This window comes from Bombus pyrosoma, linkage group LG6, assembly GCF_014825855.1.
Source record: "Bombus pyrosoma isolate SC7728 linkage group LG6, ASM1482585v1, whole genome shotgun sequence".
NCBI classification, from domain to species: Eukaryota; Metazoa; Arthropoda; class Insecta; order Hymenoptera; family Apidae; genus Bombus; species Bombus pyrosoma.
The window spans coordinates 3,386,891-3,404,801 of NC_057775.1; the positions used below are offsets into that span (position 1 = coordinate 3,386,891).

General features: G+C 38.6%; 1 protein-coding gene across 1 annotated transcript in view; it reads left to right on the forward strand.

Moving 5' to 3' along the window:
• Positions 1-2,029: 2,029 nt before the first annotated feature.
• LOC122568415 (dynein axonemal heavy chain 1-like) overlaps positions 2,030-17,911 on the forward strand; it is a 55,650-nt gene continuing 39,768 nt past the window's right edge. The window contains exons 1-22 of the mRNA XM_043728114.1: positions 2,030-2,059; positions 2,554-2,828; positions 3,161-3,490; positions 3,600-3,723; positions 4,148-4,318; positions 5,028-5,375; positions 6,290-6,509; positions 7,504-7,556; positions 8,454-8,909; positions 9,112-9,436; positions 9,739-9,870; positions 9,964-10,284; positions 10,410-10,587; positions 10,655-10,787; positions 10,988-11,533; positions 11,761-11,984; positions 12,116-12,358; positions 12,835-12,948; positions 13,097-13,352; positions 13,595-13,757; positions 13,868-13,978; positions 14,455-14,546. Of these exons, the coding sequence (XP_043584049.1) occupies positions 2,033-2,059; positions 2,554-2,828; positions 3,161-3,490; positions 3,600-3,723; positions 4,148-4,318; positions 5,028-5,375; positions 6,290-6,509; positions 7,504-7,556; positions 8,454-8,909; positions 9,112-9,436; positions 9,739-9,870; positions 9,964-10,284; positions 10,410-10,587; positions 10,655-10,787; positions 10,988-11,533; positions 11,761-11,984; positions 12,116-12,358; positions 12,835-12,948; positions 13,097-13,352; positions 13,595-13,757; positions 13,868-13,978; positions 14,455-14,546 (4,842 nt within the window). The 5' untranslated portion in view covers positions 2,030-2,032. The remainder of the gene's footprint in view (positions 2,060-2,553; positions 2,829-3,160; positions 3,491-3,599; positions 3,724-4,147; positions 4,319-5,027; positions 5,376-6,289; positions 6,510-7,503; positions 7,557-8,453; positions 8,910-9,111; positions 9,437-9,738; positions 9,871-9,963; positions 10,285-10,409; positions 10,588-10,654; positions 10,788-10,987; positions 11,534-11,760; positions 11,985-12,115; positions 12,359-12,834; positions 12,949-13,096; positions 13,353-13,594; positions 13,758-13,867; positions 13,979-14,454; positions 14,547-17,911) is intronic.

The window sequence follows — 17,911 nt, forward strand, 5'->3', positions numbered from 1 at the left end:
TATCAGTATTCTCTTTCTTTTTTCACCTCACAAAATCGATTAGCAATCGCTGTTGGAAGATTAATTTGCTCTTAGTTGAAATCTTAATCAGACTGCTGGGAAACCTTTAAGAAAAGTTTTAAAAGTTTCACCATCATTTACAGTTTACATCTATCTTGCGACATCATTCGTCATTTTTCCCATTGTATTATTATCGCAATTTTCTTATTGTTCTAAGATGAAAGTTCGTTGCACCATTAACGTTGTTGATATTTTCACGCGACACAATTGTGTTAGAAATTTCAACTAAGTTAAACTTAACCGCTTAAAGCGATTTACGTGATACTTTCAATCAGGCAATTTTTTTGAAGCACGGTATATAGTAACATTATTATATTATCGATATGATTTACAACTTGTCAACCATCTATAGTTGATAAATTAAAGTATTTAAAATAAATATATAATTAAAATAGATATTTTTATTCTCCTTTCTCCTTTCTGGATGACAAATAATATTTCATTAATACGCAGAGCAACGATGAAAATAATTTCTTTCACGATTTCTCAATTAAATGATAACCCGTACTTATAGCCAGTTGAATATATTTATGATTATGGCAACCCTGTTTTGACCGTTTTCGAAAAATCATAACGTTACGGAGGCTGTGAATCGGACGTGCCACTCGAGAATGCACGAAATCTGGAGAGCCCGTCTCTCGATTTCGATCTCGATCTCGATCTCGATCTCAATTCAATGCTAACGCATATGCTGCTGCAACGGACGTAGAATTATAGGCAGAATTCGCTGTAGTGGTATCGGCAGTGTTTTCCGAATATCTCGAAGATTAGACTGAAGATCATACTTAATAATTTAAAGATTTGTATCGTAAGTCGACGCCTCCAACAATTTATTACAATAGTCATTTTAAAAATTTTTGTATTTTTCGATTTAGAAGCGTGTTGGCGCCATTTTAAATGTTAATTGCCAGCTTATGAGAAAAATTTTATACTGGTCAACTAGAACGATCACCCATTCCAAAGGGGAAAGAACTGACGTATATATAACATTTCAATTTGTGATAATTACAGATTATCCGGTAGGGTTTCGTCTATTTGAACCAGTGGTGCGACGACTGCTTACGTCTTTGCTGCTTATGATTTTTTGTTCATATAATATTTAGAGTAATTCGTGTTCAGATAAACGAGTTGGAGAAGTTGAATGACCAGAGGTTCACTTAATCGAGTACGAAAGCGATTAAAGAATGAGTATGAAGCAGTAAAGCTTTGTTTGATCAAACGGACTATGTACGACAATTACGATGGTCGTACGGTTATAAATCGTAGAGCGCGTAGAAAACACTCCGATTTTTCACGAGGTCGGTATTTCAAAACGTTAGGGGACACTGAATATCTATTTCGCAGAATGTCAGCTTTATCCTGTATGTTTAGTCGCAATATTTTATTCGCAAAGATAAATTTGACGAGTTATAGTCGAAATTTAATCTATCTATATATATATATATATCTATATATATATCGAACATTCTTGAAATCAATAGTTAAAGAAAACATTGATGAGCGACATAATGGACAAGTTGACGCTGAAATTGTATCTAAAGTGTGAAATTGAGGTTACCTATGTTTAATGCCAACTGAGCAATACACGATTTACTGTTCTGATATCTGAAAAGTTGATGTTTACATAAGTTGTAACCTTAAAATTTGTTTCTTAAATGTAAAATAGATAACAGCAAAAGTAAAACCATGGACGAACAGAATATTAAAAGAAGGGGTTATTACTCGGAGATCGTGACCGGTAGGTGTGATTAACGATTAATCGATGAAAATATTTGAAAAATTCAGTGAAAATAATCAGGCGGTGCGTACAGGAACCGTGGAACATGCTGTGAAGCCGGAAGTGGTGGTTTTGGCGACTGCGCCGAGAAGAACGAAACTCGCCTGGCAAGTATCCACCGAGCATCACAGTGCTCGAGTCGGACAGTTACAGGATCGAGAAACGTATAATATTCTGGGCGAAGCTAAAAGATGGATGAGCTTTCCAGAAGATCGATCAATCGTAAGCAACAGAAACTAATAGGGGAGGTCGCAGAGTGCTCGATAATGAATTATCGACGTGCTAGCGAGATAACACGAATAAGTTATTCGTTCGATACCAGAACTCTATACCGATAACAGAATTCTTTGAAGTTTGAAGAAACGAATCTTGATTTTCTTCGAAAGAGGAAATTACGCGAAACAGATAATATCTCTGTTAAGGAACGTAAAAAAATCATAAAATTTACAACACGGCAGCTACAATGCGAAGCTATGTCAATGAAATCTTTCCACTTATTCCGTATTTCCCAGAAACGAAAGCTGTAACAACGATACAAAGGAATTTCTAGATTCTAGAGGATTGATCGATCCTCGTTGATTTCGCTTATCATTATTTACATTTACATTTGCATATTTTTTATCCTAAACTTAAATTTTTATCCTATTATCATGGACTCTAAGTTGGTTAAAAGATAAACAAACAAGCAAGCAAACAAACATTTAACGTTCAAATAGACGTTTCCGGCGGAGACGTTTGTCCCGAAAGTACAAATGCAGCAAAATGTGGAGCCCAAGCGAATTCCACGAAACGTGGAGATGGAGAGGAGACGCAGATTGTACAGGAATTTGAAAATCCAGGATGTTTTGGAGGAAATTGGCGTTTCACCGAAGCAAATGTTACCTCCGTCCGCCACATTGCCGCTACTAACTTACGAAGAGACATACGGTTTGTTCAGTACGGCGCATTTTCTTCCTTTGGAAATCTTTGACGATGAGGAATACGACTGTAGGTGCGCTATTAAAAATGTTTAATGCTTTTAACATGTACAAGTTAAAATTATAATTTTAAATAGATCATAGAATGTAAATCAAGTTTTTGCGTTGATGAGATATTTAAAGGCAGTTGTTTTATACTTTTACGTTTTATTTATAAAACATAAGCAGGGAGCGGACACAGGTTACTATGTTTAAGGTGTTTGAAAATACGTACGCTGGTAAAGGTAATGTCGCAATATCGAAAGGAAAACGTTAAAAATTAAATAAAAAATATCGATATGCTCAAATGAAAGAAAGATTTGTATACGTGAAAAATATTGAAAAAAGGAGAAAAATATAATTGCAGAACGGTAGAAGATTGGATAAATCTTGGGGTGATCGATGGAACGCATTATCCGCTACCGGCCACCGTTTTTGTGCCAAGATTCCGATCCGAGGACGAAATGTTTTCCCTCGAGGACAATCAGTTGAACAGCCTGTTCGCTTGGACCAACGCTGCTGTTACTCGCTACGATCGCGAGAGGAAATTGTGGACTGTGCTCACGCTTGACGGCAGAAAGCGCGAGTTTAAGATACCGAGGATTTATATTCGTCTGTTCGCCGAAGATCCAAGGATCTATGCGAAGAGAGTGGCGGCGGCCATCAAACATAGACGAATTGCCGAAGCTTCTATAAAGTACTGAGAAGTTTTAAATATTTTATTAAAAATTTAAAATTTTCTACGATATACCATGTATCTATCCGAGCCGTGAATACTTTTAACGCTATTAAACATGCTTACGCAGGTATCATTTTTATTTGGATTGTATGCTAATGGAAGGCATGAAAACATTAAACGAAAAAGAGAAAGAAACGATCGTTCGTTTGGCTACGAATAATTCCAGATACAAACACAAATATGTAATGTTGGTACGTAAAATATTTCATTCAGATTTACTTTTCGATATATTTGCGCGAAACCAGTATACAAGCAGTAGTATATACAATGTAATAATACAAAAAAATCAAAAGTGACAAAGTTAATATTTATACATTTAGTATAGACAATACCGTGTTTTCTCGCACATTTCCTTGGATTTTTTCCACGCTGTTTTTCCACATACCTACCGTTACACGGTCAATATTAGCTTTCGTGAAAAAGGCACACGTATGTTTGCAGTGATCGTACAAAAAGATCTGTAATCCGAAATTTTGACGGATTTGATATTTCTAATATCGAACAACTCAACTTTCTTCTTCCACGTACTTCGCAAATGGACTGCGTACATTTCGTTTTCTAGAATATTTCCATTATGTAGCTACTGTATTCGACGGTAATCGCTTCGTTTTTTAGCTGATGGAAGAAATTTGTCTGGATTACCAGCGGACCATGTGCGATCTTACGTGGAGGCAGATGATACAGCGAAATCCGGAAATGTTCAAATTCGTCACGTGGATGCCCGATATCGAGGCCATATGGGTGCCAGAAAAGGGCAAGATCGATACAGGCATGACGAATTTTCTGGTAATATCACTTTGTATGTATTACTTTGATGATAATGTTCCTGCGAGAACTTTGTTTCACCGACCTTCGTTTTAAACACGTTCCATGTCGAATTAAGCCATCTACATAAGAAAAGAAAAAAAAAAAAAAAGAAAAGAAAAGAAAAGAAGAAGAAAAAAAAGGGAAAAGATTTGCATAAGACGTTTCTATAGAAATGTCTTAATTTGTCAAGGGGGTAAAATATTGTCGAGTGAAATATAGCGTCGTGAAATACTCTAATCTATTTTATCCATCGTCTTTCCTCGTCTTTCTCTTTTTCAAAGAATTATTTCATTAGAATATCGTAGCCATTAATAGACTTCTTTTAATTTTATCGAGCTTACAGCAACAAACAAATTGAGTAACCAACTATTTACCATTTTATTCCAACAAATAAACACTTATTGTAAGCTTAATTAGTGATTGCCGATTATAATAATGTCACGCTGGATGTGATATCACCAGTATTATTATCTCGGTACGATTATCTCTATAATCTTTGCGACATCGATTAAAAATAGTAATTGAAAGATGTAATTTATTGATCGATGCTTGTTTGCCGGTGCCAATTTTCTATTCTGATTGAATTGTAATTAAAAATTTTCTGGATCGTAAAGATCGCTAGAGAATATACGTTTATCGAGTTCACAATTTCGAGCCACAAGAATAAAAATAATGAATTTCGATTTAGAAAGTGAGGCAACGTACGCACTGGATAACGTTGTACGTTCACGAAGAAGTATACCAAGCTATGGCGTGTGTCATGGCGGAATGCATGTACGTATCCTCTATGAATTTATTCGCTACTTCTTATGGCAAACAAATAAGACTGTTAGAGTTCGAGGATCTGCAAGGCCAGGCCATCCTTACGGTTATTAAGTATCTGAAAGAGCCGTGGTTGGAAAAAATTACGCAGTCGGTTAGGATGTGCTTGAGGGATCTTGGAAAGGGTTGGTTTAATCTCGAACAGAAGAATCACCGGGTGTACGATGTGATGAAATTGAAACGTTTCATGAATCTCACCACTCTTTGTATGCAGGTACGTATTTAATCAGGTGTAATCGGTCGAGAAGATAGAGTTGATGAAATTTTTCTATTATTTCGATATTTTTCATTATTATCACTGGCTAAAATTCTGGATGAAAAAAAAAAAAAACTTGTAGGTTTATATTAATCGATAATCATTTTGAAGGGTCTTTCGAGTCTACTATCCGTGACAAAAAAGATATTGATCGACGCATTAATAACAAATAACGAATAGGGATCGCCTTAGGTCTTAGGTGGTTTATATATACCTGTCTATATGTACATAATATAATGATAAGTTTGACGGCTGTGTTTAATCTAGTTTGACACATTATTTAACACATGCGCATAGTAAATGTACATGCGTATACTAAATGCACGACGAAGATAAGTATTATCATATTTTCGACGGCATTTGCACGATAAATTGCGACTATATTCCGAAAAGTTTAACAAATTGATACTGCGCTCTAACAACAGACATACATATCATAATTTTCTCAAACTGTAGGCTACTCTATCAAAAGCGAATAACACTTGCCTCTTTTATGCCAAATATTTATACGATCATTCAATGTGATACGTAAAATATGCACACGTACGAGAGAGAGAGAGAGGGAGAGAATAAGCTAGGGATATTGACTACCAGTGCAAATGTAGCTGTGCATGTAGCAGTTTATTCGAAATAAAGGGCGTGTATCAATAGGGAGTAAAAGTAAAAATACAAAGTAAAAACATTTTTTCACTTAAAATGATGCTATTATGCCGCCATGTCTTTGTACACACGCATAGAGAAATACACGAGAAAGTTATATAAAAGTATTTCTTTACCTTTTTTTCACACCAAATTTCTATCCATCGTGCCATATTCATTTTGTATAGAGGTATTATCGTAAGTTTTATAAGCTAATACTGGACTGTAATTAGTATGCGTTGCGTGTTCTGGTGGAAAATTCGATCAAATTATACGGAGAGATGTTGGAAAGACCAGCGTTGTGTGTCTTGGACGTAGAGGAGTCATTCGTTTGGGGAGACGATCTCATTGATACCCAATTTAAGCCTGATGCCAGTCCCATCTTCCTCGTTGATCTTCAAATGGATGAACAGAAAGCATATTACACGACAAATCCAGACAAATTTGTAGTAGGTGCATTTCCGTTCTATCGTTCGAACGACATCGCTTTTCATTCGATAAAAGTAGATGTTTAAAACGCAAACGAGATGTATCACGAGATGCAGTCGGATAGTCGCGACTATCCTTTTCCTTTTTCTTTGAAATTATTTATTTTAAATGTTCCTATTTTGTTCTGTCCTCTGTGTCCATGACTCAAATGGTATAGATTATAGATTACTATAGACTATACATAGATATATCTATGTCAAAGCAAACTGGCTTCATCCGACAAACGTTTCATTTGCGTATTATATTTCCCTCTTCTATCTGGGAGGAGCAATCGGTTGCCTAAAACTTAACTTTAAACTTAACTTTTGAAAGTTTGTCACCTGTATCTGGTATAGTATAGTATAGTATAGTATAGTATAGTATAGTATATATCTGTAGTATATAGTATGGTATGATATACTCTAGTATATATAGTGGATCGCGTTTTAGTGTATTATTTAGTGTATTAAATAATATATCCTGTTGTTGTCATAATACGTCTATCGTTATTATCTATCGTTAGAAATATTAAATTCGATCGAATTTGAGGACGGTAAATTATTGAAATCGTTTTAATCGTCAAATTTCAATCGGCAATTAGACAACTTTATTAAGGCGTAATACCAAAACTTTGAAAAGTGGAAGTTGTCTAAACAATTCTGCTAAATTGAATAGAAAGCTAGGATACTTTTTTTCTTTTTTGGTATTTGAAAGGAACCAACGTACGCGATCGATGCATGGGAAGCGTCGTTTTTTCCGAACGGGAATCATCATACTTTTCGACGTTGTTTGGAATTTATCGGATTATGTAATATTAAGTACGACGGTACTTGTTATATTTTAAGTTTAAGACGATCGATCGCTCCCGGTCGGTACTACACTGTCAGTTTGGAAAAACGACATTTTCTACGCGTCGAGTTAACGATTTTTACTTATCGAGGTTTTTCTTTGTTTAACGCTTAACGTGGATCGTTGGAAGGAAAGCATCGTCACTTTATACGACAACGCGCTCGCCGCTTGCCATCAAATCAGGCAACTACATCCCTTCCTACTTCCAAAGTTGAAGTTCCCAGCTGACCTTTTTCTAAGTTCCGTTGGTTTACTCGAAGATGAGGTATGCAAAGTACGCGACCGATTGACTATAGCTTACAAAAGATCGACAATACCGCTAAGAGCGTACGTGAAGGAATACGGCCGATATCAGTCGTTCTTCAATCTCGACATCCCGCAGTACATCGAGTGAGTATTCGGTGATCAAAGTTTTTGAATTTCGTGTAGTTTCGTGTAAGTTCAAATACGATAGAAAAATTTCGTTTAAAATCGTGTTCATCTGAATCAGAATCTGATTAGAAGTCTGGTAATGTTATTGCAGTTAAAATGCAGTTCAAGTATATCGTTTCGAATGGTTTGACGGTTTGTATTAAAATCACGTGCAATTTGGTCGTTTGAATATTTAATCGGAATTTCATTAGAACGACGTTGATTGAAATTACGTGAATTCGTGAATTTTGTTACTTTCGTGATAATTAATCAAGCATCTTTTAGCGAAATATCGAATAGCTGTCGAATAGATATCGTATATTAGATATAATGAAATATTTTGAACGCGTATTTATTAAAAATTTCATATAATAGATGGTGAATTGTTATGAAATTATAAATGGTGTGGTGGTAAAAGGTAAAAGAAAGGTGGCGAAGAAAGTCTATCGTTCTGACACGATAAAATATGTAAAATATAGAAACGCGGTATTTAATATAGAGAAGAGAAGCGGATCGAGAACGGTGGTCAGTTTTGTGCAAGTTTCTATCGAAATTGAACCCGTACTAGGTTTTTGGCGAAAAGAACGGTGGTCGCGTGATACTAATGTGAAATAATGTGGCCGGAGACTAAATAAAATGTTATATGGATGTTGAAGGGCGTACAAGCAGGAGGAGCTTAGCACGGCGGAGATAAAGGAGGAAATTGCGTTTCATATGACGATGAAGCAGAATCTGCAATCGACTTTACCCAATACCATTGCCATCGGCCCGTTTCTAGCGAACGTTCGCCCTTTGAAGGATTTGCTGATGCGGAAACGGCACGAGTGTGCCACAGAATTGCTCGTTATGTTGACGGAGAAGTTACGAACGGAAGTCGACGATATCTTGGAAGAATACACGCAGATAAGGTACAAATTGAGGGAAGTGCCGCAGAGTATCGAGCATATATTCGAGATACGCGACTGGATGGAAACTATACCGCTTCGAGTGCAGAATCTCGATGAGAGGATGGACGTATTGAAGTTGGATTTTGATATTCTCGACGGATTTCTATGGAACATATCCGACGAAGACTTCCATGCCAAGTGGGAAGTGATCGGTTGCCCTGTTCAAATTGAGAACGAGGTGATGAAAATCTTTCTTCTCGACCGGTTTAGAGATTGGCGCGTTAGCCTAGGAAATTTGTTAGAAAATTTTTTAGAAAATTTCTTCCGGCAACCATGAACGTGTGTAATTGGATTAGATTTACTTACTTACGAGTGATTTACTTATTAGATTTACTTACGGTGTAAATTCTAAATAAACGATTGGCTAAAAATTCAAGCAGGTGCGAGAAACGAACGAACGGCTGATGGAAGAGCAGGAAAAGTTCTACAAAATCCAACTGCAGGACGAGGTTCTACTGCAAGAGAGAATAGACACTCTGGTTAGCAACGTGGCAAACATCGCTCTTCAAACGGATATCAATCGTATACACGAGACTGCGCTCGATGTGAAACGAATTTGGAAAAGCATGGTCGACTGTCGGGAGATGGGTTTATTGCTCAATGAACGGCAAAAGCTGCTCGACATGAAAGTGGTGCCTTTCGATCATTTGCACAAGTTGATGCGCGACTTTGAACCTTACAGAAGCTTGTGGGTCACCGCTTCAGGCAAGTATGCGATCATGAACGATAGTGGTCGACTATTCGACGACTATTCGACGACTATTCGACGACTATTCGACGACTATTCGACGAATATTCGACGACTATTCGACGACTATTTGACGACTATTCGACGATTGCATGCATAGATTATGCATGTCGGTAAAGAAAGTAAAAAAGTTTAAATCCCTTGCCTTTTACCTTCTATTCTAAAAACTTTTACCTTCGAAGCAGCGTTGCCTCACTGTCGAAAGTAAATCTCGCAAGTTCGACATCGTTATCGAATCGTTATGTTTCGTAATTCGTAGACTGGCTTAAATGGCACGACATATGGATGGATAACCCGCTGATGAACGTCGATGGCACTCAGATCGACGTTCTAGTTGCCGATATGCATCGGGCAATGACACGCGCGATTCGAACGTTTCAAGAATTTCCAAGTAGATTCGAACAATTTGCTAGAAAATTGGTTATCATTTTCATGCTTTGAAAAAGCAAAATACCGCTTTCAATTAATTCTCCTTTTAAAATAGAGGTGCAAGCGATTGCAATTGCTATAAGGCAGCAAATAGATGAATTCAAGCCTTACATTAGTCTCATACAAGCTCTTCGAGATCCGGGAATGAAGGATCGCCACTTTGAGCAACTGAGCGCGCAAACCGGCATACAGATGGCTCTCAAGCCAAGCATAACGTTTAAATCGCTGTTGATGCTCGGTATCGAGGAGTTTGAAGAATTGGTAAAGACCGTCGCCGACACTGCAGCCAAGGAATACGCCACGGAACGGACGTTGAACCAAATGATCGAAGAGTGGGAAACGATCGTTATGGAGATACTTGCGTATAAAACCACTGGTCAGTACGTTTCTTTCCTTCCTATTTCTTTCGCTACGTATCTGGTATACAGGTATAAAGTAGAATTTTATTTAATCGACGACGACGACACGTTGACGATCCGTTTATCTATCCGCCACGCATAGGAACGTATATAATAAAGGTGGCAGAGGAAACTACGATGCTACTAGAGAACCACATACTCAGCGTACAGCAGCTGGCGTTCAGCCCGCTGAAGACCGTTTTCGAGGACGAGATTACCGAATGGGAGTATAAATTAAAGTTGACGGAGCAAGTGCTGATTTTATGGATCGAAGTACAAAGGTAGAAGGGACCGAGCGAGGGAAAGTGCGAATCGTTCGTTTAACGATAAGAACGTGCGCAATTACAGAGATTGGATGTATCTGGAGCCGATATTTACTTCGGAGGACATTAAGGTTCAGCTGCCGGTGGAGACTAGGAAGTACAATGCGATGGAACGCAACTGGAGACGGATCATGAAGAACGCCTATGAAAATCCCTATGTAATTTCAACTTTATGTCTTGCTTTATGTGATTTTATGTTATGTAATTACTGTTATATCACCTTACAACGATCTTAATTACTCGTCCTTCATGTTCCTTCATATTTAATATCCTCTTGGAAAATAATAAACCGTTAGAGAAACACGTCGACCAACGTTTCGTTTCTCGAAAGTTTGAGCTAAAAGCGCTATCGCGACAGGTTATCAAAATATGCCCCGACATCAATCTACTGGAGAGCCTTCAAGAGTGCCAAAGTTTGCTGGAGGTAGTGCAGAAAGGTCTATCGAACTACTTGGAAATGAAACGACGAATTTTTCCTCGATTCTACTTCCTCAGCGACGAGGAACTTTTGGAGATCCTGGCTCAAGCGAGGAACGTGCAAGCGGTGCAACCGCACCTTAGAAAGTGTTTCGAGAACATTCAAGAAGTGAAGTTCGAAGAGGATCTACAGATCACTCGGATGTACTCTGCCGAGAGGGAGGAAGTGGTGCTAGATCCACCCATGTACCCGTTGAGGAGCGTGGAGTTTTGGCTGGGCGATCTGGAGACGGTGATGCGCACCACTATCAGAAACATCATTGGAACAGCTCTGCTAGTCATCGATGTAATTCCAAGAAAAGCGTGGGTGTACATGTGGCCGGGACAAGTGACTCTCTGTTGCGGTCAAACTTATTGGACTGCACAAGTGGAAAATGGCATCCGTACCGAAACTCTCTCCGACTACTATCAGCGACTGTTGGCACACGTAAGACACAGAGTCGCCACATTTCCTTGGTTTATACGCGGTTATATATAATATAAAATATACGTACACGTTATGACGATACGTCGTTCATTTTATTTCTCGCGCCATCATAATTATTCTATTTACATAGTCAACTACTGAAATCTTGCCGTAAACAACGAATAATTGAAACGAATCGAATAGAATCGAATAGAATCGAATAGAATCGAATAGAATTTATCCCACAGATGGAGGATCTACGCGAATTGGTGCGCAGTCCACAAACGGAAATTCAAAGATTAATGCTGGAAGCGGTAATCACTATCGAGGTGCACGCGCGCGATGTGCTGTACAAGCTGTTACAGGAAAAAGTATCGAACGTGAATGATTTCGATTGGATATCGCAGCTTCGCTACTACTGGGTGGATGGCGAGCTGAAAGTGCGTGCTGTGAATGCAGAATTTCCGTACGGGTACGACAACTAACTGGAACATTTTTATTTCAAATTTTTTACTTCTTACAAACCCTCCCCCCCTCTCTCTCTCTCTCTCTTTACCTTACCTCTAAATCTAATCGTTATTATTTATTGGAATTTGCTCGAAGATACGAATATCTGGGTAACACTGGAAGACTCGTCATCACCCCTCTGACTGATCGATGTTACTTGACGCTAACCGGGGCGTTGCACTTGAAATTCGGCGGTGCGCCAGCTGGCCCCGCCGGAACGGGCAAAACGGAAACCACCAAGGATCTCGCCAAAGCGTTCGCCATACAGTGTGTAGTGTTCAATTGTTCCGATCAGTTGGACTTTATGTCGATGGGAAAGTTCTTCAAAGGTCTCGCAAGGTAATCTCTGATTTGTCCGATCATATTATTCCTCACGTTTCTCCTTTCTCCCACTTTTCATCTCTTTTGACCTTTTCCACGTGTCACGTATAATAGTATCATCTATAGGTTCGAGTTGATGCACGTACCTACCAGTGTTAGTATCTACCAGTGTTATTGGGTTTTGTAAATTAAAAATACGTTGAAAATTGAAGACGATATCTTCGTTTCGTACGTTAACCCCGTCACGCGCAACCACGCTGATACCTCTAATTAATTGAATTTTATAAATTGAATTTAAATTTAATTAAACGCAAATTTCATTTCGTCGGATTCGATTCGCAAAGATGTTTGCGCGATGAACGTCGAATTCAAGTAATTTCTGCGAAATCCTTTAACCATTTCGTTCATACATTTTAATAATCGTTCATTATCTCGACAACGATCTTTATTTATCTGGCATTTATTCGTTTTATTCTTGAATATAACCATCGCAGTGCAGGCGCATGGGCATGTTTCGATGAATTCAACAGAATAGATATCGAGGTGCTGTCCGTGATTGCCCAGCAGATCATGACGATCCAGCAAGCGCAACAAATGCGAATGGACACGTGAGTCTATGATATGAGCTACAACTGGCACGAATTTTCCTTAATATAGTTTTAAATGGATAATACAATTTATGGCTATTATGGATAATACGAGTATGGCTTTCATTTCGATGAATGTTGCACGTTATACGTTCGTGATATTTTTCAGATTCATCTTCGAAGGGGATGAAATCGTACTGAAGACATCCTGCGCGGTGTTCATCACTATGAATCCTGGTTACGCGGGTAGGACGGAATTACCAGACAACTTGAAAGCCTTATTCCGTCCTGTGGCTATGATGGTACCAGACTATTCGCTCATCGCTGAAATTTCATTATTTTCGTACGGTTTTTCCGAGGCGAAAGTTTTGGCGGGCAAAATAACGACTACGTTTAAATTGAGCTCGGAACAATTGAGCACGCAGGTACGATATTCTCAAGATGTTTAACGCGTTACAATTTAATTACACGTATTTAATTATTAAACGATTCGTTTTAACTTAGTTGGTTAAAGGACTATTTTACTTTCTCAACTTATTTTTACTATTGCGTTAGTAGTTGGAAATTGTGTTTGCTCAATTTGCTGGATAGAACGGCAGTATCTTCTTGTTCTACGTACAGTTGGGATGTTAAAAGTTTGCGTTGAGAAATAAATATTTTTACCAAGGATCATTATGATTTCGGAATGCGAGCAGTGAAGACGGTCATCGCTGTGGCAGGAAATTTAAAAAGGGAACAGAAAGATTTAAACGAACAGCAGATCTGTTTGCGTGCTTTGCGAGATGTGAACGTTCCCAAGTTCTTAAAAGATGATTTGACGCTGTTCAACGGTAATTCGCTATAATTTCTTTCTCTTTCGCAAGTTCTCGAAAATCTCTGACGCTGTAATGTTTTCTATGCTCAATTTTCACGATACCACGTATCTCCTTCGTTTAATTAGGTATCGTGTCTGATTTGTTTCCACGTTTGGAGGAGAAACACGTAGACCACGGGGTATTGGAGACACAAATTCGTGCAGCGATTGCGAGGATGGGCCTAGAAGAAGTTAACGGTATGCTAAATATGTACATGTTTCGTTTCGTCTCGTTACAGTTTATTCGAAATTATTAAAAATGTTATTTTTCGTTTCACTAAACTCTATTAATCGTTGTTACGTTTCGTCGATCCCGAAACTTTATATAACGCTAACACTCTCTGTATCGACTCGCGGACCAACCGCTTAATTATATTTTCCTATTCAAATTCTATACATTCGTCGTGATATTCTTATTCGAGATGTTCTTGGTGAAAAAGCTGCTTCGCATCGACGTTGTCTCACAAGCGACTCTTTGGAGCTTGACTTTTACCAAATAATTCAGTCATCCAAATAACTTGAAGTTAATCGAAATCGAAATCGAAATTAAAAGTTGGACCACGCGTTTTCCCATAATAGCCGAATCTTTCGATAGAAGATCCGGCTTAGATAGAATTCCGTGTTCGAACGTGCTATAAGGCGATGATCGATATGGTCGAGGTCTTTGATTGCAGAGTTCGTGAAGAAAGTTATCCAATTGTACGAGACGACTGTGGTGCGGCACGGATTAATGCTGGTTGGTCCAACCGGGTCGGGCAAGACAAGGGTAAGTGTTTATCTAAACCCGCAAGAACTTTTTCTACTCTCTTTCGTAACTACGTTACAAAGATGTTGGTATTCTTGTAAAGATACGAACTCCGTAATCGAGTATTCCTATTTACGAGGATACCTTTCATTCGATTCGACTGCTCCTTTTACATTCACATCCTTCGATTAAATAAATACGATGTATCGACACAAAGTATGCCATTTATGATATTAATCCGTTAAACGTTTGAAAGTCATCTCGGTAAATGCAAGTTGTCCTCGGTATCTTTGGTATTTTTGTATCAACGTCGACGTATACGTATTTGAAAAATAATCGAAGAAATGATGATAACGCGCAACCGCAACAGCGTGTTCTGTTCGAATATATGGTTAAAGATTAAACGAACTTGTCTCTGTATTTGCTCGTTTTTTCTATCCTTTGTATCGTAGCAAGATATCGTTACGAACTTACGAAGGAAAAATTTTCGTCCTTCGAATTCCGTTTATTAGATTTTTCGAATATCTTCGTACTTGGATATTTTTCCAAACTCGTAATTTTTAGACAAACTCGCACGTTTCGTTCACGTCTTCTTCGTCAGACGTTCATTTTTCACCAACGGTACAGCGATGTCGGGCGGTGATCGGGAAACTTACGCACCAAGTGACTTGACACTGAACAAATTACAGTAGATTCGATCGTGCACAGGTGATGCACGGTTGCGTGAATAAAGGGCTGTTGTCGAAGCAGTAGGCGAAAGGCAAATCGATAGTTTGGTTGTTTGGAAAGTTAATTTGCGCGATCGATGGAAGCGGTGTTGTCGATTAGTCGGCATTGTTCGCGATGAACGTGATCGTTGTTCATTGAAACGATGAAAATGTATTTATCGAAAAGATTACAACGGGGATTATAGCGGTGGTTAAGCCGATTACGGCAGCTGGTGATTTTACGTTTGCATCATGATTTGTCTAATATCCGGTACGATGGAGGAGTAAATATTATAAAAGATTAAATTGAAATTATCGTATGTATAAGGTTGTTCGACCGTTCGCGGAGAGCGCACGGTCGCGAGGAAGCGCAGCAACGGGAATCGTAAATTCCCGTTACGATTGGATAATCGACGCCACCAAATGATCGATCGCCTATTTCGTTTAGGATAATAGAGGTGGTTGAACCGATTATGAACTGAACACCGGAGTAACAGGTTACAATGTACACTTTATTCCAACAACTTGTAGACATAGACAGTTACGCTCGGTGTGTATAGATACAAGTTAAATAGATGACTGATCCAAGTGTGGAAAACCGGTCAAGAGATGTTGACTGATCCGAGGATGATAAAACAGTGAAGTTTGGCGACGATGCTGTCACAGAGGAAAACTATTGCTGGGTGTTGGTCGCCCTACCACCGATCGCTTGCGGGTGGAAACGACCGTTGAACATGGGAAAAACCCGACCTTCCCATTTCTTACCCGACGGAGTAACGACTCGACTTGAATACGTTTTATAACAATTAAGGGATCTAACGGTAAAATACAAATGCTTAGTGTTATGACAGTTCCTTGGGATTATTGCGGCCCGATTAACCACGTTTGCACAGCTAGTGGCCGCCTCGACCGAGGGATGGATCCCGAGTTGCGTGAAGAGTCACCGGACCTAACACGGTATATCCGCGGTTTCTCGGATAATATGACACGCATTGCTGTATTAAGATATAACATCCAAGAGCGTTGTTGTAGAAAGCTTTTTCCTCTTGAAAGATCAGTGAGAAAATCAGAGTAAAGCGACTGTATCAGGAATTCAGGACGTATTTCTTTTGGTTCGTCGTAAATATAATAAAGATTTGAATTTTTGTTTTTACAGTATGTAGTTATTTTTTGATTTTCATGACACGTATATTGGGACACGTTTCAGTTTTCGCTAAGTCGTATCTAGCGATATTACACCGTGCTATCGATTACGCGAGACTCGCCCTCTCGAACGGGCTACGTATAATACAACTTTGATCCCACCGCGGATTTCTCTCAAAGTCCAAAGATTAGTTGGGATTTTCTCGCGCGATCCACTCGACTGCACTGTCACGTATTCGACGAACTTTTGCCACCGGTTTGCCAACGTGGGCGGGAAAATCGGTAGCCGTTGATCTGTCCCGTTTCGTTATTCCTTCGCCGTAAGAATCTTTAGACACGTCGATCTTTCGGATGGGTGCTAACTTAGTTAGAAGGCGTAAGGCGTTCTTAGTAAGGCGTAAGGCGCAGGGGCAGAGAGAAATTTGGATGGATATGGTGCGCGATGCGAAAGGAAAGATAGATGAAAAAATTTGATAAGAATCTTTTTAGTAGAATTATCGAAGATGATTGAAAACGAGGATGCGTATATGAGGTTTAAACGCCGTTCAACTTACTTGTAATATCATTATCGCGTTAAACTTGTAACAACTTTCCTTCCTTATCTTTATGCTCCGTTGAAATATTATTTTATATGGAACGATATTTCCCATTACATCGCGTAAAATAATCGATCGAAAATAATTGTTATTATAATCGTATCGATTAATTTCAATTAATTATTCGATTTATCTCAAAATAGAAGAATCGTAATTAGTCACGTTGAAGAAAATTTTTGTAAGAATTTTCACTACCAAACGATTTGTTCGAACAACTCGGGACACAAGCTGCGTTCCAAATTCGAAGATTCGATAATCTCAACAAATTTCACTCTCGAATCTCTGAAGCTTGCCGATTCTATAGAATACTGTGGCTGAATAGTTAGTTACCTAATAGTTGGCCGATTTCGATGTCCTTGAAGTATGTTGTCACCACGATCCCAACGACTTCTTCTCGTTTCCAATCCAATGACTAAAATCGTTATTATTCTCGTACCAGCGTTTTACGCTATTAGCTTCACCACCACCACCACCGTATTTAACGTATTAGAACGAATGCTGTTGAAAGTCAGGAAGAAGAGATGATACATCGAGAGCTTTGCGCGCAATGCACTATACGTACGTATGTTGTACGTATGTGAGGGGAGAGTTGTACAAAACGAGATCGGCTAGGAGGTAACTATCTGGCAACTTGGCCACTTTCTGTAAAGAACAAAAAAACTACATGGAATTGCATTTGTTACGTACGCCGATCTCATGGGACGAGGTAATTAAAGTAGATCAGTTTCAATTTTTTCAGTGTCTTAGGTATATTTAAAAATATTTACCTTATATCTAAATTATACGGTTAGTCGTTAGTCGAGATATTTACAGTAGCGATTCCTTTTACGCTAATTATCGGTAAATATGCTGTTCCTTCGAAATCCAGCCTTCGAACAACGCGAAAACGATTTCTACAACTCGATATAAAAAATAAAACAATTACCTAGGTATTTCGCTA